The 20588-nt window shown below is 38.3% G+C and overlaps 1 protein-coding gene and 1 long non-coding RNA gene across 3 annotated transcripts in view; one reads left to right on the top strand and one right to left on the bottom strand.

Moving 5' to 3' along the window:
- Nucleotides 1-20588, top strand: part of LOC309637811 — a 203931-nt gene that overhangs the window by 168169 nt on the left and 15174 nt on the right. The gene's annotated exons all lie outside the window — the stretch shown is intronic.
- The window catches only part of ULK4 (unc-51 like kinase 4), a 545664-nt gene that overhangs the window by 513779 nt on the left and 11297 nt on the right, over nt 1-20588 (bottom strand). Inside the window, exons 3-10 of one of the 2 annotated variants that reach the window (XM_082412745.1) lie at nt 17918-18111; nt 13143-13242; nt 10952-11091; nt 8480-8642; nt 6483-6584; nt 5868-5951; nt 4138-4213; nt 2045-2137 (exon numbers count right to left, since the gene is read on the bottom strand). In XM_082412745.1, coding sequence (XP_082268871.1) covers nt 2045-2137; nt 4138-4213; nt 5868-5951; nt 6483-6584; nt 8480-8642; nt 10952-11091; nt 13143-13242; nt 17918-18055 — 896 coding nt within the window. In that variant the 5' untranslated portion in view covers nt 18056-18111. Of the gene's footprint in view, nt 1-2044; nt 2138-4137; nt 4214-5867; nt 5952-6482; nt 6585-8479; nt 8643-10951; nt 11092-11198; nt 11306-13142; nt 13243-17917; nt 18112-20588 lie in introns of those variants that run through there. The other variant, XM_082412746.1, reaches the window with a different exon arrangement.

Raw genomic sequence — 20588 nt, 5'->3', positions numbered from 1 at the left:
CAGTGAACCAGTAGTGAGTTTCCTTTTTATTTTTTCCCTTCCAGTATTGTTCGACCTGGACCCAAAAGCAGTGAGTACACACAGGAGCCCCAAGAGAAGCCCTCTATTTCTGTTCCAAGGAACAGGAAAGCGGACCCCTAAGGGTCAGAGGAGGGTGGAAACTAGGGTGGAAACTAGGGTGGAAACACCCTAGTTTTTTGTTTGTTCTTTTGCTTTTGCTTTTTCCATTTTGTCCTTCCCCAGCCTGCAGGTAATCCTGCAGCAGCTACAGGGGACAGTAGCCGCTTCTGGCCAGTGCCTAAAACCCTGAAGGAGGAACATTCTCTTCTCTAGCCAGAGAGTTATGACCCCAAGAATGTGAGGCAAATCCCTGTTGCTCTGTTCTCTTTTTTCTCCTCTCTCCTTGTCCTACTGCTACTTGGTCCCAAACACATCCATCAAGACATAAAAACTATAATACACCATGACTAAGTGGGGTTTATTGTGGGAAGGCAAGGCTGCCTCAATATATGAAAACCAATTTATGTAAGAGTCCATAATGAGAGTCTAAAGAAGAAAAACCACATGATCGTATCAACTGATACAGAAAGAATGACAAAATTCAACATTCATTCAAACTGAAAAGGGGAAGCTACCAAAACCTCCAGCTCATCGTATTTAACAAGTAAAGGCTGAATGCTTTCATTCTAAAATCAGAAACCAGGCAATGTGTTCATTTTCATCACTCTTCATTCATTACCTTACCGAAAAAGTCCCAGCAAGGGAAGTACGGCAAGAAAAAGAAATAAAAGGCATACAGATTAAAAGGAAGATGACAAACTAAGGTGAAAGGTGTCCTGGGATTTGCTGACACTGATGGACCAGGTCCTAAGCCCAGCTGTCTGTACTTTTCAGAGAGTCTAATACAATGTGAAAACACAGTTGAAGCTCAATGGATCACAGAAACCGAAGTTTGGGAGAGACCTTAAATAGAATTCAGACTTCTCTATCCAATACACTGAATTTACAAGATTAAAATTAAGAATCAGACAACCACTTACCAACGAATGAATGGAGGAGAGGGGGAGTCAATTATCTGGACTTTGCCTCTATTCATCTACTTCTCACCTTGTTCTTTTCAAAATACCATCACTTTGGGACTTCCCTGGTGGTCCAGTGGTTAAGAACCCGCCTTCCAACGCAGGGGACACAGGTTCAATCCCTGATCAGGGAACTAAGATCCCATATGCCACGGGACAACTAAGCCCAGGCACCACAACTGCTGAGTCCGTGCACCACAACTAGAGAGAAGCCTGCGTGCCACAACGAAAGATTCCACATGCCACAACTAAGACCCGACACAGCCAAAAATAAATTAGTTAATTAATTTTTTGAAAATACCATCACTTTTATAACTGTCTTGGGCTAAAAAGATTTTATAATAAAAGTGAAGTGGATTAGTCAGGATGAACTAGGTTGTGCTGTGGTAACACGTAATGCACAAATCCTAGAACTCAGAATCTCCTAGCTTTGTGTCTCATGCGTGCACACAGCCACTGAAGGCTGGCAGGAAAGCTATGCTCATCATGGTCACTAAAGACCAAGCCTGACAGCAACTCCACTTGGACATTTTCTTCCCAATTACCTCATCAAGAGAAAGAAATGTGGCACATCACACAGTGGCTCTTTGAGTTTCTATCCAGAAATAACACAGGTCACTTCTGCTCACATTTTATTAGCCAAAGCAAGTCACATGACTGCACCTAACTTGAAAGGGGAAATGAGATCCTACCATGTGCTGACAAGGTGGGAAGCCAGCTGAACACAAGTAATGACGACCGTACTAAATCCCTGCCTGGATAAACAATTGACCAGAAAATGAGCAAAATCAAGAATACAAAATGTCATGACTAAACTCTTTAAGCAACCCTTAATTAAACACATGCTTGATTTTCACCTATCATGAAGGCATAGAAATTCATGTAATTGATGCTGCAAAAATAGAATAGCAAGGGTACAAGTGTTTAATAACCATGCCCCACACACAAAAATAAGCTTATACTACCTGACGCTGGAATCCTCGGTGCTTGAGTCCTGATCTTTTCTAGTGAAAGCATCCTTCCAAAATGAATGCTGCAGTAGTCCTGCCCACGTTAATCTTTATAAAACACAAATATTAAAAATCTATTTTAACATGATTTACCATGGAGAATTCCCAGGACATGCCCCAGTTACATATATCAAATTTGTTTCACACATTCTTTTTGGAACTTCACTTTTAGAACTTCATTCAGAAATAAACAAGATTATCAACCTCATGACTACCCAGAGTCACGCTTCTCTTTAGAAGTCAAAACGTTATCTAACTAGTTCACCCACTTTAAAATGACTTCAGGCCATATTTAAAACCCAGACTCACTATCAAAGCATCAAATTTTACTACTAGTAGATTATACCTGAGGGGACTTCCCTGGCAGTCCAGGGGTTAGGACTCCATGCTTCCACTGCAGGGGGCACGGGTTTGATCCCTGGTTGGGGAACTAAGATCCCGCATGCCGCAGAGGCGGCCAAAAAATAAATAAATAAATAAAATAGATTATACCTGAGGTATACTCAAACTCAGAATGATTAAGCTCGACTAAAATTTTAAAACAAAAAAGTAATTTGTATCTGATTCATTTAATCGTTCAAAATTTCCATACTGAAATAAAAACTACCTTGATCAAAATTAAAACACAAATGTTAAAGAGAGAATTTGCAACCACATATAATATTCCTTTTATACAAAGGGCTCCTAATATTCACTAACAATTAAAATTACCAATAAAATGGAATTTTTTTCATCCATTAGATTAGCAAAAATTTATAAGATCAACAAAACCCATTGTAGGTAACAATGGGGGGGAAGGAAATTTCTAATGCTGGAGGTATAAACCCACTCGTGTTCCCAGGATGCAGCAAATGTGTCAAACTTTTTAATGTTCTTAGCTTTTGACCAGCAACCCCACCTTAAGAAAATTATCCAAAGGTGATAACTGCCTAAGCGAACAACAACAAAAAAAATAGAAGGATATTTACTGTAGCAGTCAGTGTATATGATACCCTAAATCAAGAAAGCTCTCAATGTTGTTATTACAGGTTATTACATGTACATTCAGCAGCCATTTAAAATAACCAAGCAAATACAGAGAGAGAAAAAGACTAGATTATGGGGTGGTCTCAGGTATGCAAAAAAAGTATTTAATATGGGATATAAATACGTGGAAATGTGTCCTAAACAAATCCTAAATAAAGTAAGTTAAATTAAGTATATTTATATCTTATCCAAATATGTCTGGGAAGGTATCCACTAAAATAACATTGATCCTAAAAGCATTCTATTGTAAGCATAGGAGTGTCTTACAACTTATACGAGAATCAACATTTTCTTCTGCAGTTTTTCAGTTATATTTAATGAAGATACATTACATGCTACACTAAATTTATTCTTCATTTTATACCCTAAAGCAGAGACCCTAAATGCTTGCCTAAAACCCCTGGATACCTAGTGGCAGAACCAGAACCTAGCTTCTCTTGTCTCCCAGGCCAGGGAGACCCCCCACCCCGACCCCGTTCACTCCCCACTCCCTCCTGCCCTCCCCCACTCCACACCATAAGGATTTCTAACTTCCTGCCATCCCTGCAACACAGAAAATTCACACTGTGCCTATTATCCTGTCACTTGATATTCCCAGTATGACAGGATTATCATAAATCACATCGCATTGAAATACTGCTCAGTCGTTATTACATTAAGTATTTGACAGTATCATCCCTAGTTGAGTAGGCTAAGACAGTTTTAGCCTGAAATCCACAACGGCGGGTGGGGGGGGGGGGGCCGGGGGCGCGGGGAATGTACCTCTTGGATTTGGGAGTTACAAGAAAATCTGTCAACCTATGAGGCAACTATTTGCTACATTAAAAGAGTTAAAATTCCTCATGATTAAAAACACCTGTAAACCGAGAGCAGCCACTCAATGTAAACTCAGATTTCTTTTTTTTTCAAAAAAGATAATTTGAACAGCTCTTTCTATATTAAGACCAGTACAGTGTTAGAAGTACACTAAAGGAAAAAAGGATTCCAGTCTCCATTCACGTTAAAGTACTACCCATACATACCTCTTCTGAGGATCTTTTTGAAGTAAACCATCAAGCAAATTAATAAAATCTGAAGAAGCTTTAGGATGAGAAGAATCTATACACAAAGGAATACCCAAAAAAGAAAAAAAGTGATAAGTAGCTGAAAACACACCCTGAATCAACATTATAATAACAGTATTTTAAGCACATAAATTATTTTTAAGAGAACACTGAATACACAGTAACAATTACAGCCTTCATTTAATGCCAGGAGAGGGCTAGGCGGGGCAGGACACAAAAATTAAAAACTTTTCCCTGGACCACAAAAAACACGAATCTCAAAAACTAAGTTCTGACTAAGCTCGAAACTTTCTCCTTACTGAACAACCCCAGTAAGGACCACCAGCTTGACAAACTCATACCCTTGGTCTTCAACTATTAATTATGCCTCATTTTCTGACCATTTTCTCTTAACTTGACCAGCTTTGCTTTATAATATACTATGATGAGAGTACTTGCAATCTCTCTTTATTTTAAAGATTTTTAACAGGAAAATAACCATCACAATATTATGACAATCTCCAATTCCGTTAATCTCCAAGTGTTTTGTCTTTTTATATTAGAAAGATACATACCATGGTCAAATTATCAGTCTATCATTAAAAGAAGTGGCCATGAAGATAATGGCCAAAGCCATCAGAACAGATGGTGCTGTCAGGCACTGTGGCCACAGCCTGATCAAGGTCCCTGTGAAATAATTACGCTTAGGCCAAGTGGTATCTTGACCAGACCTTTGATATCTTCATTCTCAGATTTCTCTTCCCTACATAAAAATCTTTAACTTATAGGAGAAAACAATACTCAGTACTATGAGTACTTAAAACAACAACAACAAAAAATCAGAAGTCATCATTATAGGAGATAGGAATGACTGATTTCTACAAAAACTAAAATAAAGTTAATAAAAAAGAAATGCTTTTTGTTTTAAGAAATACAGACCATTTTCAAAATATCGAGAGTTTTGTTTTTTTTCACCTAGGATGATTCTTAAAATATTGAAAATATTCTGTATTTCTATTCTTTCAATTACTGAGGATTTTTTTTCTTTAAAAACTCACAACCTTATTTTTCATAAAGTCCTGTTTTCATCTTTGTGACTTAAGATTCACATCTTTTGAGGTGTGTAGCAAAGTGTTTTATTATGTTTGTACCTTCTTTTTCTTTTCTTAAAATTGTTAATGGTAGACTTACATTAATCACAATTTGTATGATTAAATTGCCAACACTTTAAAAATACAACCATATCTAGCTTAAAAGACTTTAAAAGCTTATCTGGGTAGCATTCTGATTCATCAAGATAAGGACTGAGAAATGCCTGATTTGTTCCTATTCAAGCACTAAATAGAAATAACTACATGGGACATGACTACATATTAAGTAAATGGTACATACACATGAACACACCAAAAAAAGACATAAAAGTTTGAGTTTCTTAAATCTTTGAACCAGACTTCTTTTGATACAGTAGCACAAGATAATTTGTATTTTTAAATGAGGGAAAGTCTTAGTAGTACTTTGCTTTCCATTTCAGTATCTTTTTAAAAATGGCAAAAGGAATGCTAGAATTTCTAAAAATATCAATTTGTGACTATTTAGAAAATATAAATTTGAGGGGTTATGAATCAATAAAAACACACTTTGGGGATAAAAGTGCAACTTTAGTCCACGTAAGAAGTAAATTAACTGCATTTATAATAAAAACATCCTACCTTTTGGAATAGGTGGCAAAGGATCTTCATAAAAAATCTTTTCAACTAATTCTGAGAAACTTTCTGAGAAGAACGGAGGTTTTCCTGAAATCATATGAAAACTTGCAAAATTAAACAAGAGTTTGCTGTTACCAATAATTCTTAATAAATCTCAACTACAGATAGTTCAGGATTGCATAATTTACAGGAAAAAATATGTATATAGCAATAACTAATTATTGAATGCCTAGTACATACCAGGCACACTGTCTATATATTTTTATAGTTACTGCCCACTGTAACATGGGCCACTGGATACATGGGCCACTGGATACATCTGATAATTCACAGTCACAGGTACCTTTACAAGATTTTCTACTAATAATCAGTTAGACAGATTAGTTAGGCATATTTCAACATTCCAAATGATTATCATGAAAAATACTTCCATGTCAAAAGTTCCTACAAATCTGCATATGCCTAGACACCAAGCAAGTCAGCCAAAATCAGTACATAGAAAATTTTAGGAAAACTAGCTTTTTCACATCTTATAGGTAAACTCTTTGAAAACTCCAGATGTAACCTTTGTGTGTGTGTGTCCAGCTCTGATTTTAAACTGAAACAGAAAGTAATCACCTGAAAACATTTCATAGAGCAGGCAGCCCAAGGACCATAGGTCACTGGTAATGGAGAAGTCAGTACCCCTCACAATTTCTGGAGCTGTATAGATCAGAGATCCTAAGAACAAGGGAGAAACGACAGCTTTGTTAGGCATTTGTCCTGTTCCCAACACAAATCTACCTAGGAGAGACCAGGTGAGGTGAAAAAAGATGGGAGAACATGCACATAAATATAATTTCATGCATATTTCACATTTTTTTAATGTTTCCTAATATTAATGTCCCACTTCCCAAGAATATTTGAGAATATATAAAAATACAAAGATTTTGAATATTCACCTGAGTAAGAGGTGTGGCACACTGAGGTGCATTTTTTTTTTAAATTAACAATTCAAATAGTTGAAAGAAAAGAACCTTTGATTGTAGTATTTTGAATAGGATAGGTTAAGTTATGCAGCAGTAAGCACCCCAAATTCCCACTGACTTAACCACACAGGTTTCTTTATAACTGAAACTACACGTCCCTCACAGGTCAGCCAAGGGGCCTCGACCCTCACAGTCAGTCCATCCAAGACCCAGGCTTCATTTCAACCACGCTTCCTCAATCACTAAGGCAGGGGCAAAGAACGTAGCAAATTAAACACTGGCTCTTAAAATTCCCAGAGAGACTCGCATCACTTCTGCGCACACTTGGTGAGCTTTGGCAGGGAAGATGCAATCCTACCATGTAAACAGAAGAGGAACAGAACAGGACCTATTTGGTGAACAGCACTAGTGTGTATCATGTACACTTGATACAGAGTTTAGTATTACATAGAAATACCAAATCCTAGAGATAGAAAGCTCCCTTGCTTACTTATGAGAGCAGCTAAAGCCTGGAAGGTACTCTAACATCCTCTAAGTCACAGAGCTGGGCAGTAACAGAGCACTTGCCAAAACCCACAGTCTCCCATCTTCCAATGAGAATGTTCTTACCATGAGGTGAGAAATCACCAATCCCTTGGAAAAGAGGTTAATGTGCGCCCATCATGGGAACTGTTCTTAGATTAAGCGCAGAAGTAATCGAGTGTCACTGCTAGAAACTCTTGATATTTCTCCACAACACAGCCCTCTTCCCCTTACGAAAGAGGAAAATTTCAAATACACGTTCCTGAAACATATTGCCCTCCTTGTTTTCTACATAAAAGCATAGTCCATAGTACTCATTTTCATAGGATGCCAGTCATCCCATGGAATGATACTTGGGGATTTAGAAAGCCTTCTTCCTGGGCGTGAAATCTTACTTCAAGACTGGCCCTGCAAGTTCAGTTTCCTTGCTCGTATTTATGGGACCTCTGTTAACCTGCTGCTCCCCGTCCCTTTCCCTCATTCCTCTCATCCACGGCCATATGACTACCAAGCCCAAGGATGCCACTCTCTCTCTCAGTGCCCTTTGCTTCCTGGTGAGTATACCAGAGTTTCAGTGGTCCAAAGTCTCAAGTACATACACCAGGAACTTAAGGAAAAAAGATCTTTATCACTTCTATCAAAAGTTCTGCTATAAGAAATATGACTTCACACTCTCCCCTCAAGCACAGCAGTCTAACAGCCCAGGCCCCATCTCACTGACAAAACCACCTCCCAAGGATGCACCCTTAAAACTCTTCCTGACTTGCAGAATATCAGCTGCTCAACAATGTTGAGTATCTACTGAGCCACCAGTGTATGCCAGACACTGTTCTAAGTGCTGAGGATACAGCAGGAAGGGAGACAAAACCCCCCTACTTATGTTCTAATGAGTGGTCAGTGATAAAGCTAAGGATAAGGCTTTGTCGGAGGTTCCCTGCGTCTTACACGGCATTAGAGGCACACGGAAAATTTACGCCCTGGACAAAACCATCCATAAATCCAGACTTCTCCTGATCATTTTTAATACATTTTTTGACTGGCAACATAAAAGGTGGACATTATCTCCTAAACACGTGACTTGGGCGGCCCACAACTGGAGTTCTGACCTGGAAGCTCTCCACGTACCTTTGACTCTACTTTTCATGTTTTTCTTCAGTACATTTTCCCCACTGTCACCTCCTCCTTCTTCTGCTGCCACCAATGCAAAGAATTCTTCCAAATTTTCACCTTCCACTTTGGCCAAGCAAAAATTACTAAACTTCAGTGTGCCAGGCCCTTCCAAGAGTATCTATAAAGGTTAAAAAACAAATGTGTTTACAAACAAATTCTATTCAATTTGCATTTCCATCCGTACCTCTTATAATCTCACTAGAGAACTCTGAGTATTGGTTTTCTTGCTTCATCACAACTCAGAAAATTAAATGCTTACAATTTTTTAAAAAAAGAAGCCAAAGAAACATAAATCCAACATTTGACTAGTAATAGAATCAAATATTAAATTGTCCCTTCTCAGATGTAGATGAAAAACACATCATTTAACCACAGAGAGAAACCTCAGTCTTTTGGGAAAGATAAAGAGGAAAGTATATGAAACAATCTATACTCACCTATTCTCAGTGACAGTTGAAAGAGGATTTGGAAGCCCACCTGTCCTAGGGGTTGTTCATTCAAATGAGGACGTATGATTTAGGGTTAAGACTAGGGTGTTGAAGTTAGAGATCTAGATTTGAGCCCTAGGTCCACCACTTACTGGCAGTCTGACTTGCAGACTTTACTTATTAATCTTTGTAACTCTGTCTCTTCACCTATACAATGGAAAAAATGATACTTAACTCTTCGGACTGTTGTAAGGACTGAGGTGACACATGATGCAAAGGGCGACAGTGACTGGCATGTGTTAAGTGTGCAAGTCTGCTAATATAATTTGCAATTAGAAGTCATCTGTTAATTGTTGAAATCATACCTTTATCTTTTCCTCCCTGGCAATGGATCAGGGGGCTTTCTGGTCCTTAAAAGCAATTTAAAGTTCACCCTCAACTTCTAGTCACAAATACTGAGGATGTCAGTTAGTCTGCAACAGTGACTTTTAAACTTTTTTTTTGAGCGCCTGGAGGCCTTGTTAAGAAAAACTACTAGTCCCTACCCCGAGAGCTCCTGATTCAACAGGTCTGGGGTGGGACCTAAGAACCTGCATTTCTAACAAGTTCCAGGTAACGCTGACACTGCTGGTCCAGGGAACACACTTTGAGAACCACCGGCAGGGGGCAGATAAAAATTTTAAGTTAGTAAATATTTTAGACTTTGCAAGCCGTAAGGCTTCTGTCCTGACTATTCAAGTCTGCAGCCACTGACAATACAGAAATGAAAGGATGTGGGTGGTTCCAGTAAAACTCCATATAGAGAAACAGTCACCTGCCGGAACTCTGCCAACCCCAGTTCTAGAATAAAAGTTACCTTATCAGCCTGAAGCTCCTAGATTATAAAGAGATGATACTAGACCTCATTAAAGAGCTCCCACACAGAGGTTGGCACGTTATAGTCTCTAAGCTTGTACAAGCATGAGCTAAGAGTGGTTTTTATGTTTCTGAACGGTTGGAGAAAAATGAAAATAAGCTAATATTTCTTGACATGTGAAAAGTACATGAAACTGACATTCCAGTGTCAATAAAGTTTTATTGAAACAAAGGCACACCCATGCATTTACATATAGTCTATAGCTGCTTTCAGGGCTGTAATGCAGTTAAGTGGTTATAGTCTTGACACAAGTATATGAATATTTCAAACAAGAACTTCTATTTGTTATACAGAATTTTTACGGAGCTTTTTGTAGGTTTAATTAGGTTCTTATATAGATGGCCTAGAAAAATGTTTAACACGGAAATATTCAACTTTTCATTTCATTGTGTTCACATTAACAAAGGAAAAGAACTAGGAGCTAAGACCAGTAACACATACAATCCCTAAGAAAATGTCCTAAAAGTTTAACCTAAATATAATACATAATCCTCACAATCTCCCTGAAATATCTACTTCCATATCACAGGCAAGAAAACTAAGGTACAGAGAGAAAGGGTAACTTGTCCAGGGCACACAGCTTCTAAATATCAGTGTTAACGTGACTCAGACTCTAAGCAGGTTCTGTGACTCTACTACACTGAAGCACGTTTAGTTATGGATAATTAGTTTTATGAGAAAAGAAAAATATTTGATCCATAATATCAGGAATCATACATACATAGCCAAGAATGTCATTATCAAACTAAAATAATGGCTCATAACTGTGTACTATAATTTAAGAGCAAAGAGTCTTATTTTACCGATCTGTTGAGCTCATCATTCACCATATACCTCAAGAGCAATAATAATTACTCAAAGAACCCTGAAAGGAGGGGAGACTTCACTTTCTAAAAGCTACTTCAATATGTAGCTAAATAGGAACCTAAAGTATAGTACTATGTACTTCCTTTTGTTTAAAAAAAATGTTAACTTAAAATTTCAAGATGTTCTATATCAAAATTGTATCTAAAAATAAAAACATCTTTGAGGAAGTCCTATAAATTGAAACACAAACAGGAAATCAAAACTTTCATGAATTACCTTCCCAGGAGAAATGTCACAAAAGAGAATGCCAAGTTGATGAAGATGATGTAATCCAGTAATCAGGTCAATCCCAAATTCTCTTACAACATCTTCTGGGAGGTTTTCGTCTTGAGCAATAACCATTTCTAAGGAACCACCTGCAAGTTGATTAAAATCACCCACTTTAACCCACCAATATTACACAGTGCCTCTGGGAGGTTCCATGCTGGGACATGAGCATTAAAACATGATCAAATCAGTATACCTGGACAGTCTGGCAGGGGAAACATACATGTTAACAAACAGTGGTCCAAGCACCGTAACGGAAACCTCCACGCTCCAGAGCCAGCTCAGGGAGAACGACTGCTCAGACTGTAAGAAGAGTCAATAAATAAGCCAGTGGGATGAAGGGAGAATCACTCTGGTGCTGTGATTTCTCACTCCAGATCCCTCAGGAAAGAAACAGCTACAAAAATTAGTGTTAAACACTAACCTAAGCTGTGCACTTTAATCACATTGTGCAAAATACAGTTATGTTTACTCCTGTGCAAAGTTAGGTCACATTCTACAAGAGCTGCATGGCAAAAAAAGGTGCTCTTCCTTAACAGTTAGAAAATCACAAACTCTGACGTACACCACTGATGAAATAAAAGGCCAATGGCAGACACACTGCAAATTCCATTTCTATACCCTACCAGGGTCCCACTCACATCTCCTACCATCTAAGTGCCAGAAACAAACCTTTTTTTTTTTTTTTTTTTTTTTAGGGTCAAGATTATAACAGGAGTCAAGTTCAGAGAAAGTGAAGTCTTAGCTGGCATCTGAAAGTTCAATCAGAATTAGTGCAATGAAGGTAGGAGGTATTTTGGGGTTTGTTCATTTTGTTTGGTGGGTGAGGAATCATTCCAAACACAGGCATAAATTAGAGTTAGGCTATTACAATGGCCAGGGGTCACAAATAACAGCTGAAGCAAAAAGTAAAACGGGTTGAGTGCCCAGATCACCTCAAAAGTGTGTACATCTCATGAAAGTAATTAAACCACAGACTCCTCCTATTCATTCAGAAAAATAAAATGCAAATAAGTTATTATTCCAAATAACCTCTTTAATGATTGTTTTAAATTCTAAGTGCCAGTACATAAGATTCATAAAGCTACAAATAATTACATTTCATCTTAATATTTAATGATTATTTATTATTACTTAGTGTATAAATAGAAGTACACTAACCATGGTACTTGTTACATTTTTTCCTAAAGACACTGAAACTAAAAGCCCAGATAATACAGTATCTATGTATTTAGTCACCTTTCTTCCTGTATATAGTCCTAGAAAGTTATATCAAGCAAGAGTTATAACATGTTATCTCTAATTATTGCTAAGTGGTGGTATTTGTTGATTCATCTTTGTATTTTTCCATATTGCTTAAGTTTTTAAGAGCCAAGTATCCTTTGCATAAAAATAAAAAGATAAGCACTTTATAAACTAATTAGCTAATAGCTAGTTGACCTAAAATACTTCGTTTTTACTGAATGGGAAAGCTTTTTTGATCAATAATCACTAAAAAATGTTTCTAAGTGTTATGTAGGTGATTTAGCATTATTTTATACCAAAGTAAAGTTAACCCCAAATTGAATTGTACATGTCTTCCTCTTACCAAACACCTTTGCCCTTTTCCAGTCCCTAATATCTATCAAGCAATAGGTGTTCAAGTTAACGTACTCAATAGCCAACACTGCTTATATTTGTAATAGAAGAAAAATGGAAAATAGCAAAAACTACATCAGGGCTTCCCTGGTGGCACAGTGGTTAAGAATCCACCTGTCAAAACAGGGGGCATGGGTTCAAGCCTTGGTCCGGGATGATCCCACATGCCGCAGAGCAACTAAGCCTGTGCACAACTACTGAGCCTGCGCTCTAGAGCCCGTGAGTCACAACTACTGAACCCACATGCCACAACTACTGAAGCTCGTGCATCTAGAGCCTGTGCTCTGCAACAAGAGAAGCCACCGCAACGAGAAGCCCACTCACTGCAACGAAGAGTAGCCCCTGCTCGCCACAACTAGAGAAAGCCCGTGCACAGCAACAAAGACCCAACACAGCCAAAAATAAATAAAATTAATTTATAAAAAAAAAAAAAACTACATCATATGTTTTTTCAAAACTGTATATTGTGGCTACAATCGTAGCACTTCTTACATGATCTTACCTGTGCAGAGTTCCACGACTAGCCAGAGATGATTACTGGTTTCATACCATTCATGAAAAGTTACAATATTCTTGTGTTTAATTTCATGGGTGAGACGAACCTATAAAAACACACAGCATTCACACTAAAATAAAAAAGTTCTTAAACCTTTTCATCTATTAAGAAACACCTAAATACACAACTGGGAAATAAATAAGAAAACACTGGAATTTATTCAGTGGAATTCTATACAGACATTAAGAATGATGGTTATGAAGGCTGGTGACATGGAAAAATGCTAATTCAATGTACAGTCTTTAAAAACAAACAAAACCTTGTACAAAAGTTTTGTGTATTTGTGTAAGTTAACATCTCAAAAGAATATTCATAGGAAAAATGACCAGAAGGTATACATCAAAATAGCTGCTGTTATGAGTAGAATTACTCGTGTTTTTAAATTCTTTCTACTTCTAATTTTCTATCTCCTATATTAAGTACCCAGTCCTTTCATAATCAGGAAAAAAGAAATAATTTTAAAGGAAACAAAAAAAACCTTTAAGTAAGAATAACCTAAAGGCTCAATAATACAATAATAGTTAAATAAGTTGTATATTAATAATTATTATTAGGCCAACATTATTTGTTGAATTTTATAACATGGAAAAGTGACAATGTTATAATGTTAAGTGAAAAAAGCAAGAAATAAAATTATGTAATACTATGATTAGAAAATTTTTTAAAAGCCCATAGAAAAAAAGACTAGAAGAAACAAACCAAAAAGCACAGTGATTGCCTTCGGGTGATACAACAATGCTGCTTTTTCCTTCTATTCAGTTTTCTATATTCTCAAATTTTCTATGATGACAGTGTATTACTTTTATAATATTTAAAAGAACTCTCAAAGCCTTCTATTTTCTTTTTAAGCATATTCTTAGTGAATTCTAATATCAATTCACCTAGATTATTAAAAGAGGAATGATTACAATGAACATACTGATCTTAAAATGTACATTTCCATTAGATTATAAGAATACTTACGCACCAAAAACAAGAGTGAATTCAAAACTCAACAATAAAGATGCAAAAGGCTGTCCATTTAAAAACGCTAAGTTGCTTCTGGGATTTTTGCTTTCTCCCTTTAAAAACCCCATTAAATATAGGAACTAAAACCACAAAAATGTGTGTGATACATGAAGACACAGAATTCCTGATGACTAACTTACCAAAGTGCTTTGCACCCTTGCTTTCTGATTTTCTTTAAAAAAAAAAAAAAAAAATTACAAATTCTACTGTCACTCAACACAGGTTAATGGGCCCATAATTAGTAGAAATACAGAGCTCCCTGTTTTAGAAATGGAATTTGGGGACTTCCCGGGTGGTCCAGCAGTTAAGACTCCACGCTCCCAATGCAGGAGGCCTGGGTTCGATCCCTGGTCAGGAAACTAGATCCTGCATGCCTCAGCTAAAAAAAAAAAAAAAAAAGATCCCATGTGCCGCAACTAAGACCCGGCGCAGTCAAATAAATAAATAAATATTTTAAAAAAAAGAAGAAATGGAATTTGGCACACTCTAGGAACAATTAGGTGGGCTCATATTGTAACAAAAATAAAGGAAAATGAATCTACATGACTTAGAAGACAGATGAGTAGAAAACCAAGCATCCGAGTAACCAAGAAAGAATTTGAAGAGCACCTTGTGATAGATCCCTAATATAAGGCCAAGAGAAAATGGGGAGAACCCTCAGTGAGCAAGTTTAAAGGGATCTCCGCTGATTCTGGCACAGAAAAGGGAAGGTCCTAGTGAAAAAATAAAAGAGGTACAGAAATCCCGACAGAATTCCGGCCACAGCACACCCTCCGGACCCTCCCGTACACTCAATACATGCCAAGTACCCACTCTTCCAGACGCTGGGCTGCCAATCTCACCCTCCACCCTCACCGCAACCACCCATCTGCAGCCTGCGCTGGCCAATGCAGGAGATACTGTGGCCAATACTCACCACAGAGGGCTACTGTGCTCTTTTGAGAAGCAGCTGGTCTGAGCTGGGATGAGCCCCAAGTGTAAAACACACACCAGATGCTCAACACTTAACATCAAAATTAGAAAACTATCTCGATAATTTTATACTGGTTGCACGCTGAAATAATAATACTTTGTATATACCGGATTAAGTAATATATATTAATAAAATGAATTCCACTTACTTTTCCTTTTTCAACATAGATACTATGAACTTTAAAATTAGATTTGTAACCCCCAGGACTTCCCTGGTGGCGCAGCGGTTAAGAATCCACCAGCCAATGCAGGAGTCACGGGTTTGATCCTTCGTCCGGGAAGATCCCACATGCTGCAGAGCAACTAAGCCCATGGGCCACAACTACTGAGCCTGTGCTCTAGAGCCCGCAAGCCACAACTACTGAAGCCCGTGCGCCTAGAGCCCGTGCTCTGCAACAAGAAAAGCCACCACAATGAGAAGTCCGCACACCACAACAAAGAGTAGCCCCCGCTCAGCGCCTAGAGAAAGCCCTCACACAGCAACGAAGACCCAACGCAGCCAAAAATAATAAATAAAAATATTTGTAACCCCCATTATATTCCTACTGGACAGCATTGCTCGATTTTTTCTTTTTACTGATAACTGTATTCTCTCCAAAATCTCTTCCACACATCCTAGTCCATGACCACCACTCACTCACTTTCCAGCTCACTCGCTCTAGTACTGCTATTCCAGTTCAATTCAACCCTGCACACACTCTGCATACACCCAAGGCACTTAAGCAGACACAAACCACGCTGACTGAGCTACCTTCCACTGATGATTCCCAATCTCAAATGGCCCCAGCTGGTCTGTCCTCCAGGTGACTAATTCACACCTTTTCTTTCCTCTTTTCTAGAACGATGCCTTCCCCTTCCCCCATCTCCTAACTGAAGACTTAGATTGTCACCTCAGAGAAATCCTAATAGACTTAGATTCTCACCTCAGAGAAATCCTAATCAGAAGAGAAATTCCTCATGTTCCCAGCTCTGAATCTACCAACTACTGCGCACCTTGCCCCGTATACCTGTCTTCCCTTTACTGTTCACACGCCTTTCGAAAGCCAACACCTCCTCATGCACATGAGGATGGCTGTTTTAACAAACAAAAACCAAACCAAACCAAACCAAAAAAAAAAGCACACAGAAAATAACAAGTGTCTGCAAGGATGTAGAGAAATGGGATTCCTTGCACACTGTTGGTGGGAATATTAAATGGTATCGCCTCTGTGGAAAACAGAGTGTATATTTCATGGGTTTGGACAAATATGTAATGACATGTATCATACAGAAGAGAGTCACTGCCCTAAAATCCTCTGTACTCCACCTATTCATCCTTCCCACTCCCCCCCGCCCCCCAAACTCTGGTAACTACTGATCTTTTTACTGTCTCCATACTTTTGCCTTTTCCAGAATGTCATATGGTTGGAATCATACAGTATGTAGCCTTTTCAGATCAGCTTCTCTTACCTGACAATGTGCATTCAAGGTTCCTGTGTCTCCTTGTGGCTTGATAGCCCATTTCTTTTTATTAATGAACAGTATTTCAGTGCATATATGTAGCAGTTTCTTTATTCATTCACTTATTGAAGGGCATCTTGATTGCTTCAATTATGAATAAAGCTACTATAAACATGTGTGTGCAGGTTTTTGTGTGGACATAAGTTTTCAACTCTTTTGGGCAAATACCAAGAGTTTGACTGTTGAATTGTCCAGAACTCTTTCCGTCTTGCAAAACTGAAACTTTATACACGTTAAACAATAATTCCCCATTTCCCATTTCCCTGGTCTCCGGCAATCACCTTTGTACTTTGTTTCTGAAACGTACCTCATAAAAAATGGTGATGGCTGCACAGCAATATGCATGTGCTTAATATCAAACTGTACACTTAAAAATAGTTAAGATGGGCTTCCCTGGTGGTGCAGTGGTTGGGCGTCTGCCTGCTAGTGCAGGGGACACGGGTTCGAGCCCTGGTCTGGGGGGATCCCACGTGCCGCGGAGCGACCGGGCCGTGAGCCACAACTGCTGAGCCTGCACGTCTGGAGCCTGTGCCCCGCAGCGGGGGAGGCCGAGATAGTGGGAGGCCCGCGCACGGCGATGAAGAGTGGCCCCCACTTGCCACAACTGGAGAAAGCCCTCGCACGAAACAAAGATCCAACACAGCTAAAATAAATAAATAAATAAATAAATAAATAAAGTAGCTATTAATTAAAAAAAAAAAGTGGTAACTCTTGGGAAGAAACAGAGAAAGATCGCTTTAAAAAAAAAATCCACTCCCACTGTGATGGGTTTTAAAAAAAAAAAAATGGTTAAGATAATAAATTTTATGTTATGTGTATTTTACCGCAGTAAAAAAAAAAAGTTGGAAAAAAAAAAGCTAGGTTTGGTCCAAGGAGCCTGGGCTATAAAGTTGGTACAGCTATTGCAAACCCAAGTCACTCTCACCCAGGAGAGTGACCTGTCCTTCCTTTGGAAAGCTTCATAATCATATACTAAATTTAAATGTAAGTGATCTAATATAGACTATATTTTCCCTGACTCTTACAAAAACAAAGAACAAAAACCTAAGTTGCTAATTATTTGGGTATGTTTATTAGTCATTATTCAGGATTGGTGGCACTACAGAGAGAAGGCTGCCCATTCCAGATTGAAAATGTGCCATTTGCTACAGTGAGTTCAATGGCTTCTGTTTACATACTACTTATTCTATCTGATCATAACTCTGTCTTTTCCCAAAGGGAGGGAAACATACTTGACTTACCCAATTGGTTATTTCAGGTCTCTTGCACTTATCAGTACAGAGAATAGCTACAAAATTGATTGTTCCCTTCCGTCGCCCTTTGTAGACAACCGTCTTGCTTCCTCTGCCAATCTCTTCATACAGAATGAAGTTTTCCATCTCTGGGCTGACTTCTCACGTTTGATAAAATGGCAGCCTAATAGCATCTCTAGTTCCTAAAAAGTAAACAAAAATGACACTTAAAAATGCAAGCTTGGGGGCTTCCCTGGTGGAAGGGAAGGACCCAGGAGAAAGCCCTCGCACAGAAACGGGGACCCAACACAGCCATAAATAAATAAATAAATAAAAATTTAAAAAAAAAAAATGCAAGCTTGGGACTTCCCGGGTGGCGCAGTGGTTAAGAATCCACCTGCCAATGCAGGGAACACGGGTTCAAGCCCTGGTCCGGGAAGATCCCACATGCCACAAAGCAAATAAGCCCGTGCACCACAACTACTGAACCTGCGCCCTAGAGCCTGCGAGCCACAACTACTGAGCCCGTGAGCCACAACTACTGAAGCCCGCGCACCTAGAGCCCATGCTGTGCAACAAAAGAAGCCACCACAATGAGAAGCCCGCGCAAAGAAGAGTAGCCCTCACTCACTGCAACTAGAGAAAGCCCGCACACAGCAATGAAGACCAAATAACATCCAAATAAATAAATAAATTTATTTTTTAAAAATGCAAGTTAGTTGCATGATTAATTAGCCTAAGCTATTTAATATGTAAATAAATCTAATAATTCTATAAATTCAAAATATTCACCTACAAATGTTGAATACAAGCCTTTGTTTTCATAGAATGAAAAAAGGGGAAAAAATAAAAGAAACAATCCACAAACTAATATTCAACTCCCTAGTAACAAGACCTTAATAAAAATAATGAAAATGACAGCTATTTCCAACACATGCAACAAAATCAGGGAATGAATAAGATTTCAGCCAGTGTATCTTGATACCTCTCTTACTTTCTCTGTTACACTGGAAAGCACTTTGTGTCAATATCTGTATAATGAATGGGGTAATATGCCTCACCTAAACCCAAATTATGAGAAATGAGACAATGTATGTGAATACACTCTATAAACAAATATGGAATGATAGTACATCTATCTAATCCATAGGGATTGGAGTCAATCCAAATATTATTCGAAGTCAGTGGTGAGCAAACTACTGGTTCCTGGGCCAAATCCAGCCTGATGCCTATTTTGTAAATAAAACCTAATTGGAACATAGCCATGCTCAATCATTTATATATTGTCTAAGGATGTTTTCAGGCTACAATGGCAGTGTTGAGTAGTTGTAACAGAGACCCTATGGCCTGAACACCCTCTAAAATATTTACTATCTGGCCCTTTACAGAAAAAGTTTGCCAACTCCTGTTTTAAATCAAGAATTTTTTTTTAAACCATCCACATCATTATCAAGGATAATGAGTTCATTTTCTTGGCCAAGAAAAATCCCCTAACATTCCTGAGTGAATAACAATTTGAGGTAGTCTTTTACTAGTCCAGATTTTTAATTAAAACTGAAATAAAATAATGGATTTGATATATTAAACATATTTCCAACAACATAAAGTTATTTACTCAACCAAAAACATCTTTTAAACTGGCATCTCTTTGAGAGGATTATACATGCTAGACTACATAAAACTTCCCAGAAATTATCCAAACAGTAAGATATCCTCTTTAAAAACAGCTTATGTTTCTGTATGATACCCAGGAAGTCAGAACATAGCAAAATCCCTATGAAACAGAACGTAAAAGAGCAATAAATTAATGGGTATGGGGTTTCTTTGTGCGCAGATGAAAATGTTCTACAATTAGATAATGTGGATGGTTGTATAACTTTGTAAATACACTAAAATTCCCTGAATTGTACAATTTTAAAGGGGTGAATTTTATAGTATGTGAATTTTATCTCAATATTTTTACTGAGGTATAACTGACATATAACAATGTGTAAGTTTAAAGGGTACAACGTGTTGATACATTTATATATTGTAACAGTGTCAAGTAATGCTATGATGGTAACCCATATCTCATCACATAATTATTTCTTTTTTCTGGCAAGAACATTTAAGATCTACTCTCGGGCTTCCCTGGTGGCGCAGTGGTTAAGAACCCGCCTGCCAATGCAGCGGACACACGTTCGAGCCCTGGTCCGGGAAGAACCCACATTCCGCGGAGCAACTAAGCCCCTGCACCACAACTACTGAGCCCGCGCTCTAGAGCCCACGAGCCACAACTACTGAAGCCAGCACGCCTAGAGCCCGTGCCCCGCAACAAGAGAAGCCACAGCAATGAGAAGCCAGTGCACCGGGACAAAGAGTAGCCCCCGCTCACCGTAACTAGAGAAAGCCTGTACACAGCAACGAAGACCCAACACAGCCAAAAAATTAATTAATTAATTTTTTTAAAAAAAGATCTAGTCTCTTAGCAACTTCGAAGTACATAGTATATTTTTGCTGACTATGATCACGATGATGTACATTATATCTCCAGAACTTATTCATCTTTGGGTATAAGCCATACAGCAACAGACAGAGGAGCAAGATTTAGCCGGTAGGCAATAGTTTATTGACCCCTATCTTGGTATAGGAAACCATTAATCTAAGAATCTAGGAGTAACTCTATGATTCCAACTTCCAA

The sequence above is a fragment of the Balaenoptera physalus genome (assembly GCF_965194825.1).
Source record: "Balaenoptera physalus genome assembly, chromosome: 11".
Lineage (NCBI taxonomy): Eukaryota > Metazoa > Chordata > Mammalia > Artiodactyla > Balaenopteridae > Balaenoptera > Balaenoptera physalus.
This window is presented reverse-complemented; position numbering and strand designations above follow the sequence as displayed.